The 19,610-nt window shown below is 35.8% G+C and overlaps 1 protein-coding gene across 4 annotated transcripts in view; it reads right to left on the bottom strand.

The window, feature by feature from the left end:
• Nucleotides 1-1,369: 1,369 nt before the first annotated feature.
• MRPL13 (mitochondrial ribosomal protein L13) overlaps nt 1,370-19,610 on the bottom strand; it is a gene marked incomplete at both ends in the record, with an annotated part of 35,452 nt that continues 17,211 nt past the window's right edge. For 3 of the 4 annotated variants that reach the window (XM_079901262.1, XM_079901263.1, XM_079901264.1), the window contains 2 exons: nt 1,370-1,651; nt 13,073-13,194. In XM_079901262.1, coding sequence (XP_079757388.1) covers nt 1,630-1,651; nt 13,073-13,194 — 144 coding nt within the window. Of the gene's footprint in view, nt 1,652-13,068; nt 13,195-19,610 lie in introns of those variants that run through there. The other variant, XM_079901261.1, reaches the window with a different exon arrangement.

The following is a 19,610-nucleotide window of genomic DNA, read 5'->3' as shown; positions in this document are numbered from 1 at the left end:
GCTCAATATTATTATAAAGCATGTCGCTATGATCTCACCTTTTCAAATCCTGCAGCTGTGTTAGAAACAAGGGCTTCCTTCAGTGAGCCCTTCTCAATCAAGAAATATGTGCCGGGCATTGTTCTAGGTGCTTGGGATATACCAGACAAGAATTCCTCCCTACTAAAGCTGCTGCACTGGGAGCTGGGGGCTCACACCCAAGATCACCACATCAAAAGGGATGGGGCTTCTTTTTGGTCCAGTAGTTTAAACTGTAACTGCCACTTCCTTGAATGGTAGCTGTTGACCTGTACCGGGTCACGCTTGCTTTATTACAGAATTTGTGATACATAAATACTTTTTCTCGCCTAGTGGCGACTAAGTCCATGGACTTTTGGGGCAGACTGCCTGGATCCAAACCTGATTTTGCCACTTAGCAGTTCTGTGACCTTGGCCAAGTTACTTATTGCTGCCTCAGCGTGCCCAGTTTTAAATGGGGAGGTAACATTATGTACATTATAGGGTGATATAGGGATTAAATGAATTTTAATGTATATAAAGCAGTTGTTTTTGGCATATTATCAGGTGCTTACTATCAGTACTTTATATTTAATGTACTTATATCACAGCTCATACGTAGTTTTATCAGCACGTCTGACACCCAGGTGCACTTATTTACAAATCTATCTACAGCTCCTTTCCGCCCTGCAATAGATACTCTGCTCTTTGGTGGGGCATGGAGGTGTTGGGGGAAGACATGTGTGATTTCTGTTTCCCCAACACCTGGCATATAGCAGGTACTTAGTACATGTTTGCTGCATGAAGGGGAGAAGGGGTCAGAGACACTCCTTGATTGGCTAGGGCAAGAGAAGAAAACTACCGTAAAAATGCCCAAACGCAGTGTCTCAGCACTTTAATTCCCAGGGAGGAGATTTTGCTGGACACATTGATCCCGGTGGTCCAACCTCAGTGCCCAGCACAGAGGTGAATAGGAGCCAACAGGAGAGATATGGACACACGGTGCAGGGGTCTGCAAACAGCATCACAGGTGGGGCAGTGAGATTTCTAGGGAGCAGATAGGCATTACTTTGTTATTTTGGTGTCATGGAAACCAAGAGGCTCTATGGGACACAGAAAAAAGTGAAGCAGTTTGAAAATACCTCAGGACAAACCTTACCCTACTGAGCTGGAGGGATGAACTCAGATGATGCGAGGTTAGATAAAATAGTCACTGAAAAGAAAAGTGAAGGTGGGCCTTGTTTTCCCAGGTGTCAAAAACAGGGAGCTGGAACGTGAGGAAATCTGCATGAATGGGCACTTGGCAATTTTAACTGCAGTGCTACCTAGGGTTTGGTTTTTTTCATTAAGTGAGAAATTGAATAGTTAACCAAGTAAGCAGTTTTATTCTTATCATCATTATAACATTCAAATCAGATTACATAATAAAACAATTCTATAAAATAATGTATTTTATTGCAATTTCCTGTTGAAGGAATATCCCTTCCTGACCTTTCCTCACAAACATTCAGCGCCCAAAACAGGTTTCTTGTCAAAAGGCAGCAATTGTTTCACCCTGCCCTGTAGGAAGGAGAAACTCATCAGGAAGAAGTTTCAATCACCGCACTGTTATTTTCTGAAATTTTCCTTCTCTTATAGCCGATAATCTTCAGGTCTGAAAGACAAAAATCAACATTTATTTTTTCACAAATCAGTTTCATTTTCTCCCGCATGATGCAAGAAGATTATTTTCCAATTTAAAATGAAAGTAACTGTTCATCAAGAAATATCCACAAATATCATATCTAAATTTTTGGTGAAAAACATTAAGGCCAAATCATCGCAAAGTAGACAGTTAAGGGACAATTCTCAAGTTCTTTGCAGAGTATAAATATAGGCCCCCGTGTGCCTATGCATGAATGTATGTAGTGACTTAAAAGCTTGAATTCAATTTCCCAAAAGCCCTTTTAATAGAAAGGATTATATATAAAGGTATGGATTTGCCTAATAATGGCAAATTCTGAATGAGCAGTTTCCCTATTTGTATTATTTTATCATATGCTAAATTTAATTTTCATTACAGGAGCATACAAAACACACGTATAAACACCAGCCCTTTGATATTTTAATTACACACACATTTATGATATACATATATGGTCTTTTAATTTACTATATACATATATAGTCTTTTCTTTGTTTATATATTTATAGGATTAATCACACCTGAAAGTTCCTTCCAGTAGTAAATTAAAACAAAGAACATTTTCAGAGAAATGTTAAATTTTAACAATGGAGAAAATGAGGAATAGGAAATTATGGAATGCAAAAACTGTTAGTGTCCTGTTATCTTTTACAGAGTAGTGTAATTGTAGGTATTGAGCTCCTACAGAATTTTCAGAAGGAATTTAGTGATTAGTAAACTAAATAGATATTTTTGAAACAGCTGTAAAAATATTCAACAGTTTGAATCCCTTTAAAAAAGGAAACAGGTGAACTCTGTTTGTCCTGAAACAACTTATCTCATCCCTTTCTACATTTAAATCATGTTTTTCTTAAAAAAAAAAAAAAAAAAAAGAAGAAGAAGACAAAGAGACCAGATAGCCCAGATAGGAAGACCAACAGTCTGGTAACTAAGTAAATGAACTATATTACAATTTAAAATTATTATTTAACTATGAGGAACACAGGCACTGATCTGGGAAACTAACCAAATATGCTTCACCATATCGTCATTCTGTAACAACAAGAAGAGAAACTGCAGCATTTTGTCACTGTTTCTGAAATCTCTTCTCAAATGTAAAAACTGAATCCAAAGTCTGGGAAATGACAGTTTGATACAATAGCTGGAAGGGGCTCCAAAGTGCACCCTTTGAATCTTGGGTATGTGACTCAATACAATCAAAGCTCCTAGTCAAGAGACACCAGTGCATTTTAAGAAACAATTTATTCTCTTGTCCAGCTGGTTCATATAATTACAAAAGGGTGGCGGTGATGCCACTGGAAAGAAATCTTCTAAGATTTCTAACAAGTAGCCCTAACAAGAAGTCTCTGCAATTCCACTCAGTGAAATTAAATGTGCTTAGTCACAGTCTGGTTGTTTCCACACCAAAAGTTAATTTATTAACAATGAGATGACGAAAGTACCCTTTAGTGGAATTTACAAGTAAAATAGGGAACATGTACGAAGGGTGTAATCTGTCACGTAAAAAATGTCGACAGTGACCTGAAGGCAATCGGGGGCTAATGAAGCCCAATTTTGTTTCAAGACATTTTGGAGGAAGTGAGGAGGGTTAAGATGATGGCTCTGTTAGGGCTGGGGCAGTGATGAGTAAGAAGAAAGGATGGGTTCAGGATTCAAGAAGCAGAAAATTAACTTGTCCAGGGCAGGGAGGGGAAGAGGGAAGAGACCAGGCGCATGACAGAGGAAGGAGCTACTGGAAAATGACAATTCAAGGATGACTGTTAATTTTCACCTTGAAGAACTCAGGAAATGGCAACGCTATCTATTTGTTCAGGAGAGGGTATACAGGCAGGAGAACAGATTCTGAAGGGAAGGATTTTGTTTTGAATATGATGAAATCTGGCCATGGCAGGCAGCTAGTAAGTAGGATTTGGAGTTTAGGAGAAATGGGGCAAAGGGAAAGACATCTGAGAGTCTCTAACATAGATTCTTTCTTATCCCACTTCCATAGAGTGGAAGAACTTTCACTAGCTCTCCACGGCTTTGTCAAATTCAAACACAGAATTCAACACATAGCCCTCCAGGACATGGTCCCAGTTAACCTTTCTGAGTCATTCTTTCCACACCCTGTCCGTTCTGGTCCCATTATACTACTTGCTATTGCCCAGATAGAAACTTTCAGACCTCTGGACTTGGGTACTTGATATTTTCTGCACTTGGAGTATCTCCTATCTCTTCTCTGCCTGGTGGACTTGACTAATTCTTCAAAATCCACCCCCCAAGTCACATGTTCTGGGAAACCCTACACAACTCTTCCTTTCCTAACTTAGGCACGGCTCTTTTCCCCGAGATTGCCAGAGAACTTCATGCATACTTCTATTACGGTGTTTCTCAAATTACATACTTGCCCTAAGTAAGTGAATAAGTGTTGTTATGTATGTAAATAACAGTGCTGTGTGCTTATTGGATGCCATGAAATATACTAACTACCTCACATGCACTATCTCATTTTACCCTCCTAACTATATAGTGAGAAAGACACTGTTATCAACCCCATTTTACAGTTGACAAAACTGATGCTCAGAGGGGCTGAGTAACTTGTCTAAGGATACACAGCTAGGAAGTGGATGGTAGTGATCTAGTGCAGACCTTCTGACTCCAGTGTTTGCAAACACCATTTTATTCTACACAACTCCTATCCTTTGAAGGCACAGTCCCAATATAATTGATCTTATACTACCAGCAATTAGCACAGTATCTTGCACGTAGTGGAGGCTTGTAAGATACTTGTAATTATAGTGACCGCCTTGAAAATGCCACTTTGTTTGCAGACTCATCCTTTCCGCTTTTGGAATCTTTTGCAGATGGTTAATTTGCTTCTAACGGGCGGAGGGGGAACAGTATCATAGCCAAGAGACTAGGTACATTGGATGTTCGCAGAGCTAGAAATATCAACTCATGTGCGAGACAATCAAACATTACATGGCTACAGGAGGTACCCCTGTGGGGAAGAGTGAGGTTTTTACACTAAATATGGTTCTGTTTCTCTCTCCACCTACACAAATGAAAGCAGGTACACATACAACACATCTGTATTGCTTACTCCCACTAAAAGAAGGCAATCCAAGATAATATAAGAAAGGGGAGGGGAGGGCTATTTAGCTGAGTGGGTCTCAAACTTCAGTGGGCATACAAATTGCTTGGGCTCTTGTAAAAATGCAGATTTTGATTCAGTTAGTCTGTAGAGGGTCTCATGATTCTGCATTTCTAACAAACTCCCATGTGATGCAATGCTGGTCCGTGGACCGCACACTGACAAGCAAGGGTTCACCTCAGACCTCCGACAGAGCTGTTCATAAGACGGAGGGGGCGACTATTTGAAGACGCTGAAGAAGCAAAAGAAACGCTTTCAGTAGGAAGTTTCTAAAGCTGTGCTGTGCCTAATAGAAGGTAACACACTTCCTCGTTAGCTAGACATGATTCTAATAGATATATAGTATCCTTCTGGCTCTTTACCCACCAGAGGACTTTATTAACAGGCAGTTTTATGCTTTTCTGATACAACAATAACTAATTGTAAATTATGATAACATCAACAGAGCCTGGGTACTAAAATTCCTTTAGCATCTATCATGAAAGAAAGATTAACTTGGACTTCCCTGGTGGTGCAGTGGATAAGACTCTGCGCTCCTAATGCAGGAGGCCCAGCTTCGATCCCTGGTCAGAGAACTAGATCCCACATGCGTACCGCAACTAAGAGTTTGCATGCCACAACTAAGGAGCCCGCCTGCCGCAACTAAGACCCGGAGCAACCAAATAAATAAATAAATATTAAAAAAAAAAAAAAAGATTAACTGTATCTTTAGTAACTGAGCAAATGTCATTGTATTTAGGTTCTTAAAAAGTTGCTAGTCTATGTACAGCAACATTACATTAATCAGAATTGAATTCTCAGGGACTTCCCTGGTGGTCCAGTGGTTAAGACTCCGCGCTTCCAAGGCAGGGGGCACGGGTTCAGTCCCTGGTTGGGGAACTAAGATCCCACATGTGGCGTGGCCAAAAAATTTTTAAAAATTAAAAAATAGAAATAAAAAGTCCTGGGGATGTAATGTACAGCATGATGACTGTAGTTAACAACACTATATTGTATATCAAAAAAAAAAAGAAAGAAATACAAAAGGTCAGTCTGATTGAGTTTTAAGTCACTTCCACTGTAAGAATGGAACTATTTAGAATAAACCATTCCAGAAAATCTGGTCACATCACATACTCCTTGAACTAAAGATGTTAGCTGTACAGGTAATAGAGCAATGGTGCTGCTACACTCATTGCCCCAGACACTGTACCACTAACCTGATCAGAAAAAGTTCAACAGTGATTTTTTAAAAACTAAACTCACTTCTAGGTACAATGGAATATTACTCAGCCATAAAAAAGAATGAAATAATGCCATTTGCAGCAACATGGATGGATCTGGAGATTATCATACTAACTGAAGTAAAGCAGACAGAGAAAGACAAATATCATATGATATCACTTATATGTGGAATCTAAAAAAATGATACAAATGAACTTATTTACAAAACAGAAATAGACTCACAGACATAGAAAACAAACTAATGGTTACCAAGGGTAAAGGTGGCGGGGGGGAGGGATAAATGAGGAGGTCAGGATTAACATATACACATTACTATATATAAAATAGATAGTCAACAAGGACCTACTGTATATAGCATAGGGAACTCTATTTGTACTCTGTAATAACCAATATGGGAAAAGAATCTGAAAAAGAATAGATACATGTATAACTGAATCACTTTGCTGTACACCTGAAACTAACACAACATTGTAAATCAACTATACTCCAATATAAAATAAAAATTAAAAAATAAACTCATAAGATTGTTAAAATTTTTTAAAAATCAAAAAATTTTTCCAATTAAAATTAATAGGAATTACTGTTACATTCAATTACCACTTTTAAGTCATAAGCTCTATTTAGGCTAGCAGATGTAAATGATTTGGTTTTGGTTGTTTATATAAAGATTGCTTTTTATTTTAACAACCAGTCCTAATGTGTTCATATCCAAAAGAACAGTATAGTTTAGAAGGCTTAATATGAGCAAAATTCAGGACTGGAAATACTGAGGTCTACGGTTTAAGCCAACGCTGTGCTGGTTGAAATGATGGAAAAGCTGGAACGTAAGCTTTCTCCCCAGGTCCAGCTAATAACTTCTGACTGTGAAGAGTAGCAAATTAAGTTAAATCTTGTACGAAAATGCCACATGACTAGACTAGCACACAATTATGGAAAATCTTGAAGATGTCCAGGTCCCAGATCTTTATGGGTTTTGAAAAGGTAAAAATCCTTCTCCACCGTCTTTAACTAAGTCTCTGATCTGAAGCACATTTTATAAAGCCATAGGTAAAATTATTTTTCTCTGGGCATTCATTTAACTAAAACCGAAAATCTGTACATTTTGGGGATGAGTAGCTTTTATATCGAAGGGCAAGCCGAAAGCTGAAATCCTTGCTGACTTCCAGAGCTATAGACTGGACAGGATGCTCACCAAGTCCCTCCTGCAGTGCTATCGTTCCTGGCACCCGTTTTCTTTTACAGAGCTGCATGGATTACCTATTAAACTCCCTAAATCTAATCCTACTTTCAGCAAAGACAATTCCAAGGCCAATCACGGTTGTCCTCAAGCCTTCTCACTGTCATCCTCATATTCTCTCTCTTTTGCAGGCACACTTCTAACAGCACACTCTGTAAAGAGAGTTAGACCAGGAACATAGGTTTTCATCATAAACGTCTGTTTTCAAGCGTTTACTGATGCTGAAACTTTCCACACTTAGTTTCTCTACAAAGGTGAGGGTTATGCTTAAAATAAAGCATTACTGATTTAACGAGTGAGAAGTAAAAAACATATTTCTTTTTTGATTTTGTTTCATCAATCTGTGGATAATGTGAAGCAACTCTAAGTTGGAATTTTCTACATACCTAGTTTTTCCTAAGAAAAGCTCTCCTACAGAGTTTTGTAGAAATGAAAATTAAAAGTTTCAAATGAACTGTTTTATTTTTACCCTACATAATGAAAAATTTCCATTACAGTGACAGCATTATAATTTCCATGATTATTGTGGTTTTGTAATGTGTTGGCAAAACTGCAATGACCATGGAAATAATTATTGACAGAATTAAAATAAGTTGACCGTTTGAAAGCTACAATCTCAGGCAACTGAACTGTGAAAAAGAGATAAGTGCTACTGTTTTATCTTTGAGAAACAAATTCTAAGTGTGTACCCTACAATCACCACTTGCCCATGGCAAATGCACATTTACTCTGTACCATCAAGAAACACAAGATAAAACCTTATAACATATTCTGACACAATTTACATATCCATGAGGTGTAAAAACTACTAATACACCAAGTATACACACTAGTTTAAGAAGTGAGGTGTATAGGCAATACTTCTCATATGAGAAAGTGGCTTTTAGTTATAAAACAATATTTATAGTTTCCTCATAAATATTAGTTTCCTTCTGGTCTACCATTGTTTTAAAAATAAATAAACAACTAGCCTAACAAAATCTAGAGTATGCTGAAGTTAGCCCTGAGGGAATACAACTTTTTAAGTGATTGAAAATAACTTAAATGAAATCCCAACAATGGTAGCTGTTAACTGAGATTAAAATAATTTTGTTAATCAGCTACCGGGTTCAAAGCTTAGTTTGTCAATTGTTACTGTTGCTCAGAAGCTTTTTGTCTCTAACAGAAATGGTAAAGAACTTACATTGAACCAAAAGCTAGTAACAGTTGCAACTAAAAAATGTACATTTTTTTAACATAAACATATGTTAGGTTTTATTGCTAGGGAAACAAAAACCAAAGCAAGCTATTTTTGTTTGTATTTATTTATGGTGCAATCCAGGTACATCTGCTTCAGTCAAGTCTCTGCAGGTTCACCATCAGATCTATCTTGAATAATTTCCAATTACTACATTCCAAAGGAAGGTTATATTCTTGGCTTAGCTATTTTGAGTGGAACAAAAAGTATATTTTAAGTAGGTTCCTTCTCCAAAAGGAGAAAAAAAATTTTTTTCTCATAAAAGCAAATCTATCAGTAATGAGGAATCTCACTTTCAAGGGATTGCACTGCATGGTGTATCAAATATTTTAATTGTAGTTCTAATGTATATACTATTTTACACTTGAACTTTATTAACACATAATATTAACAGATATAAGTTAACATAAGTTAACAGATATTGTGTGGCCACTAGTGAGGAAGGATCACAACTTTAATAAAGCATAAAGGAAAGCCTGTGTCTAATGTATATTCCTGCCAGAGGGAAATTTGGAATGAAAAGAAGGGGCAGGAAAATCCATTTCAAAACAGTAACTCAATAATGCATCAAGTGGCTCTAAGTTTCACTAAAAGTCTCCTTAAAAATAATTATAGAAAAACCCTTTCTCATTCCATTAATATAATGAAGGCATTCAGTCACCTTCTGATTTGTTTTAAATGAACCAGTAATCCCTTAGTAAAATGAACAGTTTGATGAGTACTCTCTGACTATAATAACATTAAATATAATTTGTTGTGAATGGTTATTTCATTATTATACTGCCTGGATTAACTGATTTAGAATACACTTTAGAATATTCATGATATATAATTCTATATGAATAATATGTGTTTGGTCACATAACTAACTAAATAGCACCTTTGGTATTTCCAGTTTAAAAAAAAAAAAGTACCACATCCATCTTGGTTAGGAATATAAGTTTAATTATGACAGAGTTTCTATAAGAAAATCAGATATGACATACTTAGATTTACAGAATAAAACTGATGTCATATCCTGCAGCCATTGAAGATCATGCTTGTGGGGAAAAAAATCTTGTAAATTGGGAAAATGTGCAGTGAGACCATATTTAGAGAAAAATCATAATTTCCCAAATTTGTAAAACACACAAACGTACATACAACATAAAAACTAACACAAAGAAGCAGGAAGTTAGCACACCAAAATGTTAAGTATGGTGAAATTATATACTTACGTATATATCTTATTCTTATTTTCTACAATGAACATTTAGTAGTTTTTTTGTTGTTGTTGTTTTTTGCGGTACGCAGGCCTCTCACTGTTGTGGCCTCTCCCGTTGCGGAGCACAGGCTCCGGATGAGCAGGCTCAGCGGCCATGGCTCATGGGCCTAGCCGCTCCGTGGCATGTGGGATCTTCCCAGACCGGGGCACGAACCCGTGTCCCCTGCATCGGCAGGCGGACTCTCAACCACTGTGCCACCAGGGAAGCCCAAACATTTAGTAGTTTTTAAAAACCCCCAAATTAAAATATTTTTCAACTGAATGCCTGAGTTTACTTTCCAAAGAGTATTATGTTTCAAGTAAATGTTGTCTATTTTATGTGCAGTCTATATTATTGTGAATTTTTAGTAAAGAAAAGGTTCCAGGGTGGTAAATTTAAGCTAATAAATGATTTCTATAAGTTAGGGATTAATTTCAATTTGTGGCAAATTCCACGTCTCTTTTAAGGAACTTGTAAAAATGTTAACATCTTCCTAGAAAAATGTGCTATGTTTATATGGACTGAGTTTTAAGGATAAATGTAAGTTCTATGTAGTTTAAGTAGGAAAAGGTACATTGGATATGTCTTGACTAAATGACCATGTAAATCTCTAAGAACAAGTTAAACTAAAATGATTTTTCCTAAAGTTTAAACATCATCAAAGTAGTTCAGAAGCTTCATTTCTCAGATGCCAAAGGAGGGAATAATTGTAACTATCATAGCATGTGGAACAAACTTTAAAACCTTTTATTTACTGATTTATCTAAATAAACCACTATATGATCTGGAGGAAAAAAAAGAATTTAAATAAAAAGAATTAAAAACAGAATCTTAGGTTTTGACAAGAAGGCAAACTATTAAACAGGTATCTAAAAATTAGCCAGGGAAAAGAGAAAAGCACTCCACACTTAATTCAGTTGTTAGAATCAAATCAGGTCACATAATGTATAGTTTCTCGTCCATAAGTATGTCAATGTCAAGCAATCAAAACCAGAACATAAGGGAATAATAGAAAATGTACTTCCTTATTTTAGAGAGAAATACTTAACATGAGAATGTATCCTAATAACTAGCTGATAAAAATAACAGACATCATAAAGCCAATTTTTTCAATTTTTCACATAGAGTTTGTTAATCACTTGTTTGATATCAACTGAAAAGCAGCCGGATAATTCAGATGATACAGTGACCAGGAACAAAAACAATAAAACAAAGGGTTTTATAAGTTGGTCAATTTCACTGATTCTGACATGAAGAATTAGTATTAAATTGGAGCATTTTACTACCTTCATACGTTCTAAAAATTATTTCTAACCTCATTTATAAAAGCTGATAAAACGATACTCTATTTCTTCATTTATTCATTCAGTAAATATTTGCTGAGTGCCCACTTAATGAGCCAGTCACTGTGCTCAGTGCTAAGCAAGACAACATACACGTCCCTCATGGAGTCTCGTAAGGGAATGACGTTAAACAGGTAATCATGCATATATTTAATTACATTAGAATAAATACAGTAAAAGGAAAGGAACATGTACAATGAGACCCTATAAAGGGGGCCTAACCCAGCTCAAGGATTATAGGAAGGACTTTTGCAGGAAGTTTCATTTAAATGCTTCATCATCTGCATTTCCTTGGCATTTGTCAAAAGGTATAGCACGTAGTATAAACTCAATAAAAGTTTGTAAAATGGAATTAAATAATTGCTTTAATGGTAATTTTTCAAATATGTGTCCTAGTGCTTATTATAGTGTTGCACATAAGAGTGTCTTGCACATAATACATATTTGTTGAATAAATAAATTAATTAATGCAGCAGTTTACTTTTGTGGAAAGAACACAGGTTTTGGAATCAGCTACAATTAGTTTCAAATTCAGGCTGTACTACAAACCAGTCAACCTTTGGCTTAGTCTTAAAAACAGGAATAATGTATTTTATCTTATTGGTAAGAGAATTAGGTACAATGTATGCAAACCACCTAGCACAGTGCGGGCCAGCTGGAAAGTGTAAATGATCACTAATAATATTATTTTGCTCATTATATGCAGATTTAATTAAAGGTGAACCTTATACAAGTCAGCAAAGTCAAAAAGATTTAAACAGAATACCCTAAAGACCTCTGTGTGCAAAGAGTGAAGTTATATATACACACACAATGAAAGTCAAGGATTAGATTCCTGGACATACTGGTAATCCTGGGAAAACTTAGGTTTTCACAAACTTATCTGGCCAAACAGCCCGTCAAGAGATATGGATTTTCAGAGTACAGTGGTTAAGTATCCTGTGGGAAGATTAGCTGTCTTTTGTAGATCAAGTAACGAGGATGCGTGGCTCTCTCTAAACCTACTGTGTAAATTCTGTAAACATTTCTGAGGCCCTATCAGGTGAGGTACGGTTCTATGCACTGGGGATGTAACAATGAACAAAATGCAGCCCTTGCTTTTGAGGAGGTAAATGTGGTAATGACAGAGCTACACGGCAGGTGCTACAGCAGAAGATGGTTGAGCACTTAGTCTGCTCTTGATGTTTAGGTGAGGCTTCTTAAAGGAGACTGACATCTGAACTAAGGCCTAAAGAATGAGTAAGAGTTATTCCAGAGGAGGAGGAGGAGGAGGTGAGGGACGTGTTGTTTTAGGCAGAGGTAACAGCAGAACAAAGTCATGGAAAAGTTAAATTGCATAAAAAGGGTGCCAAGCTTACACAGTCTGCTATGCTAGACCAGCACAGTGGAGTGAGAAGGATTTAAGCTGATGAGGTTACAAAGAGCCTGGTAGGCCAGGCAAAACAGCCTGGAAACAATTAGATAGGACAGTATGTCAAAGCTAAGCAGCTTTCTGGCTCATAGGTAGAGGAAATTGTAATAGAGGAGAGCAAAAGTGTTTTTTTATTTTGTTTTTCTATTTGGATTGACTCTAAGTATCCAGAACTAATGACTTTCATTAGATCATATTCTTGGCTTAGTGAAGCAATCTGAAAAAACAGAGAATCACTTTGTTTTAGGTAAGAACAATTCATTTATTATCCCAAGAGACTACAATCGATCCAAGTTGTGTCATCCCAAACAAAATATCTGATAATTTATAGGCATATATGAACATCTTTGCACTTACCTAGCAAGGTCTTAAGACTTCGAGACTTTTGGTTCTACCATCTACATCTAGAGCTTATTTGTAGGTAGAAGCTGCAAAGAGTATCCGAGAGAGTGAAAAGAAGTTCATTCTTCCTACCCTCAAGGATCTTATCATTTGGATATGAAAACAGGAGAAACTAAACTCAGGTTAAAAAACAAAAATAGGAAGGAAAAGAAAGACTTACGGAGACCAAACTCTTGGGAAAGCCTCTATTTCTTCTTGTGTGTACTCATCTAGACGTCTGGGCACTTTTCGTGGTTGAGGAAGCTCTTCCACTAAATTCTTAAGAATATCTTCTGGTATATCCTAGAGTAAATAAAAACTTAGGCTTAATCTTCTTAAAATATATTCCCTAGTAATAAATTCGTAATTCTTAGTATTAAAAAATAATAAAAGAATGTTTATAAAATGAGAACAACACAATCTTCAAATTAAAACTTTGTAAAAATCCCTGAAAAATACATTAAATCAGTGACATAAGTAATCTCATTATAGTAATACATTCTATATTTTAATCTTGACAAACCTATTCCTAATGATACATTAGATGTCTTCAATTTTGACAAGTATCTGGTCAATAAATTCTACTTTTTCTGAATATTGTTACATTTCCCCCCTCCTTTCAACTGCAGAAAAGGCACTGCTTTGGCTCATTCTCACAATGTTTCATCTGATGAGTGTATGCACAAGGTCTGTTGCTTCCAGTGCCACAACCTTTTTCAATTAATGCTCCATGTTGTTGCCAAAAAAAACTTTCGAAAATGAACATCTGCTGGATCTTTGCGTCATTTAGCCAACAAGCATTTACTGAACTCCTTCTATGAACTAGAAATTGTGCTAGGTGCTGAGTATATAAAGGAAAATAAAAAGATCATGGCTTCTAAAGGCTTGCAGTTTTAAAGAAGTCACCCCTTAGCTAAAAATCTCTCAGGATGAAGTTCTAACTCCTTAGCTAAACCAGGAAGCGCACCTCTCCGACTTCACCCCTCCGCAAATGCCCATGGCTTCTGAGTAAACAACCTCCCCACCTTTCAGGCGTTGGTCTACACTCAAATCCCGGTGCCTTTATTAATGGCACTTGCCCAGAACTACTTTCCCCTGGAAATATATCCAAATGTTCAGAAAAATAAAAGGAAAGGTAAAATATGAGAAAGTCTGAACTTGGGTAACGAAAAGCAAGCTGAAGAGTAAAGCATACATTTGAGAGGTATCTTAAAGGAACAGGAAGTGGACTAAATAAAGGGAATGATAAGATGAAGAGCATGAATAACCAGAAGAATTAACATTTATACTGTGCTCATGGAACAAAAATAAGGGAAAGAGAATTATATTGTGGATCTGAATGATCAGTTAATTTTGGAGAGTCTATCAAAAAAACAGTAAGGTATCAATATGGAAGTGTCCTATGGGCATTTCCCCAGGGATCGTAGACAGAATTCCCTCTTTTCATTTTAGTGTGTTCCTAAACATTTTCAGAAAAGAAGGATGATTATACAGTAAATTACAGTTGTCTGCAGAGAGCAACAGTATAATTGGGAATCAAATATCTGGGCAAGGACATGGCATCAAATAAGTTATTCAAGATGTCAAGAATCAAATACAATTTAAAAATAATTTTAGAGAATCACAGAGCTCTACTGCACTATAAACTCATTCTAAAACCTAATATGGCAAAAATTAAAAAATATTTTTTAAAATTTAAAATGACTTTAAAATTATGGTTTGGATAGGCTGGGTCACTATCAACATATACAAAACACAATAAATACTACTGAGAAGTGTTTCTTCACTGAAAAGTATTTGAAAAATATTTAAATTCCCTTCCCCAGCATATTCAAATATGCAAGTGTAAGCACACAGAATCAGAACAAGCAGAGAAAGCCTGGACACATGAAATACTGTTAAGGGGTCCTTATTTTTTTACTTACTAAAGAAGTCTATCTGCCAGTTTGGTATTCACGAAAATTTATGACTATTTCACACTTCTTTGGGAAGCCATTAAAAAAAATCCTTAGCTTGTATTTGCAAAGACAATTTTAAAAGTTGCCAACTGCTCACTCAGCATAGAGAGTTTGGGACATAGTGGGTTCCTGGTAAATGTTTGCTGAATTGAATAGACTTTTGACTGAAATGAGCTTACCAAATTTCACCACTATTAAAGGAATCCACTGAAAGAATGGACAAAATCAATGCAAAGTTAGGAATTAAAGATGCTGATTAAGCATTACACATGAAACCAGAAAAACTTTCTTTTTATGCGTTTATGTCCTCTGCACAGAGCAGGTGGTGAACCTAAGAGGGAAATAAGGAAAAGAATAAAAGTAGAAAAAAGAAACACAGGGGTGAGGTGATCATTTACTTTTTTGAAATTTTTCCTCTTTATACTTTTTTTTTTTTTTGACCGTGCCACGCAGCTTAAAGGATCTTAGTTCCCTGACCAGGGATCAAACCCAGGCCCTAGGCAGTGGAAACGTGGAGGCCTAACCACTGGACCACCAGGGAACTCCCACTTTTTTGCAATTTCTAAAGGAATTTCAAATCTACCGAAAAGTTGCCAAAATGAGTGAACACTCATCTAACCTTCACCTAAATTCACTGACTGTTCAAATTGGACATGATTGCTTTCTCTTTTTATCTATTCATAAACACATACACCAAAAACATTCTTTTTGACTGCACCATTTGAGAGTGGTCTGCAAATATTTCATCCCTAAATATTTCAGCATATATATTTCCTAAATATAAGAATTGTCTCCGATGTAACCACATTACAAATTCATGTTCAGGAAAACTAACATTGATGAAACACCTTTTACTCTAATATACAGTGTATATTCAAATTTCCCAAATTGAATTTTTCCAATCCAAGGTCAAGGATCACATGCTACAGCTATTATGTTATTATGTTGGTTAACATACATAATATATTTAGTCTAGCTTCCTTTAATCTGAAGAGTTTCCTTGTTTTATCTCTTTTATGAAATTAACATTTTTGAAGAGGTCAGGCCAATTATGTTGCAGAATGTCCTTTTTTGGGATGTGTAGGACTCTCTCCTCATCGTTAGATTTAGGTTAAACACTTCTGACAGGACACTATATAGTTTATGCTGGGTCTTCAGTGCTTCATTCATAGCAGGAGGCACGTGATGTCAGTTTGTCCCATATTGATGATATATTTAATATCTTGGTTATGAGTGGTGGTTCACCAGATGGCTTTAACGTAAAAGTATCTTTTCTCTTTTTAAATAGTAAGTACTTGGTGACATGATGTTTTGAAACTGTGTGAATACCCTGTTCTATAATGCTTTACTCAATAGATACAGAATATGCTGATAATGGTGGCTTTTCTAATTCAGTATTATTTCTACATTTTTTAGATGACATTCTTCTCTAAAGAAGAGCTTTTCCTTCTCCAGAAAGAAGGGAAATTATAATCAGTTAAAAATAATTTTGGGACTATCATTGTGGGCTCATAGATTTTTGTTTTCTATTCAAGGTAATCCACCATTATGACCATTCAAGGCTCACACAGTCCATATTTGGTCAGTGGGCACCACTTCAAGCTGCCTCCTCTGTTCTCTTGATATTTCTCCATCGGGTTTTGATCACTGTCTTACTTTCTGTTACTTATTGTTTTACTATTATAAACAATGCAGAAATAATAATCTTGTGCATGTGTGCACTCCAAAATAACCTTCTTCTTTGTTCCGGACCTAGAAACAACATTTCTAAGAAGAACCACATTCCTTTAATAGGGAATAGCACTTAGAAAACACAATCTGTGCACTACTTCTGCTTACTTCTATTGGTATTGTCCTTTTATTTTTTGAATATATAAAACCTCAACATGATAAAAAAGTTAAAGTAAAAAAAAAAAAATCTAAAAGGTATTCTCCAAAAATCTCATTCTCTTCCCTACTCCTTTCAACTTTTTGTGTCCGTCATCTAGTAAGTAACCAACTTCATTTTCTCATTTATTCTTCCTGTGTTTCTTTACGCAAAAAGAAGAGAGATAAATATATATGTGTGTATGTAAACATACATATGTATAAATGCATATAAAAGGTAGTATGCTATCTATATTCTTTTCCACTTTGCTTTTTTAAACTTAGCAGTACATCCTGGAAAGCATTACTTATCATTACAATGATATCTGTCATTCCTTTTTTATAATTGCATAGTACTCAACTGAATAGATATAGCATAATTTAGCCAATTTCCTATGAATAAGCATTTATTTATTTCTATTACTTTACTATTGTAGATAATGTGGAAACAATAATCTTGTATATGTGTATCTTCAGGGTAAATTGCTATAAATAAGATAGCCGGATCAAGCATGAATCTCCTTATGTATGTATTTTTGTTAAATGTTACCTAATTCCCCGATTCCTTGTGGGTTGCACCATTTTGTACTGCTACCAGCAATGTCTGAGTGCCTGTTTCCCCATGGTCATGACAATAAAAAATCTAGCAATCCATTTTTGGAGAAATGGGCTCATTTATTTTATAGCCTGAAATTATTTAAGTAATTTATGCTGAAATGTATCTACCTTATAACTGGTAAAAATAACATTACTATTTTTTTGTTCCTTGTAGAAATTATGGTTCCTAAAAGCATGTGAAAGTATAATCAGAAACAGGAGTTTTAAAATTCTTGTGATTTCATGCCCAAAGTCATTTATCCTTATATAATGATACTGCTCCCATACTTGTTACCTCAGAGGTAAAGTGAATAGTGGGAAATTATTCTACTCATTCATGCAAAGTAAAGGTAATAAATTAGCCACTTTGATAAAAGCCTGAATAATTTACTCATGCATTATTTAAACTAACAACAGAACATACAAGTGTCTTGAACAGTTGAATAACTTTATAGCCTGGAATGAATTCTACCTTATTCCTCTAGTAGGAACTATAAGGACAACAATTATAACCCATAATATTGATAGCAACTAGAACTTACTGTTCCAGGGCCTGGTCTAAGTACTCTACGAATGTTATCTCATCTAACCCTTACAGCAATCTTACGAAGTAGGTACTATTATTATGCCCATTTCACAGATAAGAAAACAGAGATAATAATGGCCATGAAGTCAGTAGACGGTGGGGGCATGTATTCAAACTCAGGCAGTACGATTCCATGGCCTGGACTCAACTATTTTATTATAGAACCTCTATAGTGTTTCATTATATTATACCAGAGAGAAAAACCAAGTACTTATACCAGTACAACAGTTATGGATAAAAATGTCTATTTTTATTTTCAAGTACTTTTTAGCTGAACAAATTCTGAGTAGGAATAAGTATTCTCAAGTTAAATCATGGGAAATAATTAGCAACCAAAGCCAAGCTATTAATCTATGATTCATAGAAGCTACAGGTCACAAAAAAAGTAAACTAAATTCATACTTTTTTGTAGTTCATGAAATTATCTATGAGTACCCTCAATTTAACAGGGGCTCTAATTATAATTTCTTATTCCAAACAAAGTAGACCATAGTTCCTTCTTCCAAAGAAAGCAGTTATTAAAATGAAAATATAGAACTTACAGACTTTTGGTTTTTAGTCCAATGATGGCTCACTTTATGATTTAAGATAGAAGCAATTGTTATTATAGTGCATTCACTATAAAATGCAAAAAATATTTCAGAAGTTGACATAAAATTACTGAAAATACAACAATTTTTAAAATGAGAAAACATTTAATTAAAAATTTAAGAAAGCAGCTCAATATCAAAAAAACAAACAACCCAATCCAAAAATGGGCAGAAAACCAAAAAAGACATTTCTCCAAAGAAGATATACAGACTGCCAACACACACATGAAAGAATGCTCAACATCATTAATCATTAGAGAAATGCAAATCAAAACTGCAATGAGATATCATCTCACACCGGTCAGAATGGCCATCATCAAAGAATCTACAAACAATAAATGCTGGAGAGGGTGTGGAGAAAAGGGAACCCTCTTGCATTGTTGGTGGGAATGTAAATTGATACAGCCACTATGGAGAACAGTATGCAGGTTCCTTAAAAAACTCAAAATAGAACTACCATATGATCCAGCAATCCCACTCCTAGGCATACAGCCAGAAAAGACAAAAGTGCTAATTTGAAAAGATACATGCACCCCAATGTTCATAGAAGCACTATTCACAATAGCCAAGACATGGCAGCAACCTAACTGTCCATCAACAGATGAATGGATAAAGAAGATGTGGTGCATATATACAATGGAATATTACTCAGCCATAAAAAGAAACGAAATTGAGTTATTTGTAGTGAGGTGGATGGAACTAGAGTCTGTCATACAGAGTGAAGTAAGTCAAAGAGAAAAACAAATACCATATGCTAACACATATATACAGAATCTAAAAAAAAAAAAAGTCATGAAGAACCTAGGGGCAAGATGGGAATAAAGACGCAGACCTACTAGATAATGGACTTGAGGACACAGGGAGGGGGAAGGGTAAGCTGGGACGAAGTGAGAGAGTGGCATAGACATATATACACTACCAAATGTAAAACAGATAGCTAGTGGGAAGCAGCCGCACAGCACGGGGAGATCAGCTCGGTGCTTTGACCACCTAGAGGGGTGGGACAGGGAGGGTGGGAGGGAGGGAGATGCAAGAGGGAAGAGATATGGTATATATGTATATGTATAACAGATTCACTTTTTTATAAAGCAGAAACTAACACACTATTGTAAAGCAATTATA

This window comes from Stenella coeruleoalba, assembly GCF_951394435.1.
Source record: "Stenella coeruleoalba genome assembly, chromosome: 17".
Lineage (NCBI taxonomy): Eukaryota > Metazoa > Chordata > Mammalia > Artiodactyla > Delphinidae > Stenella > Stenella coeruleoalba.
The sequence above is the reverse complement of the archived record's forward strand: the minus strand, read 5'-3'. Positions and strand labels throughout refer to the sequence as shown.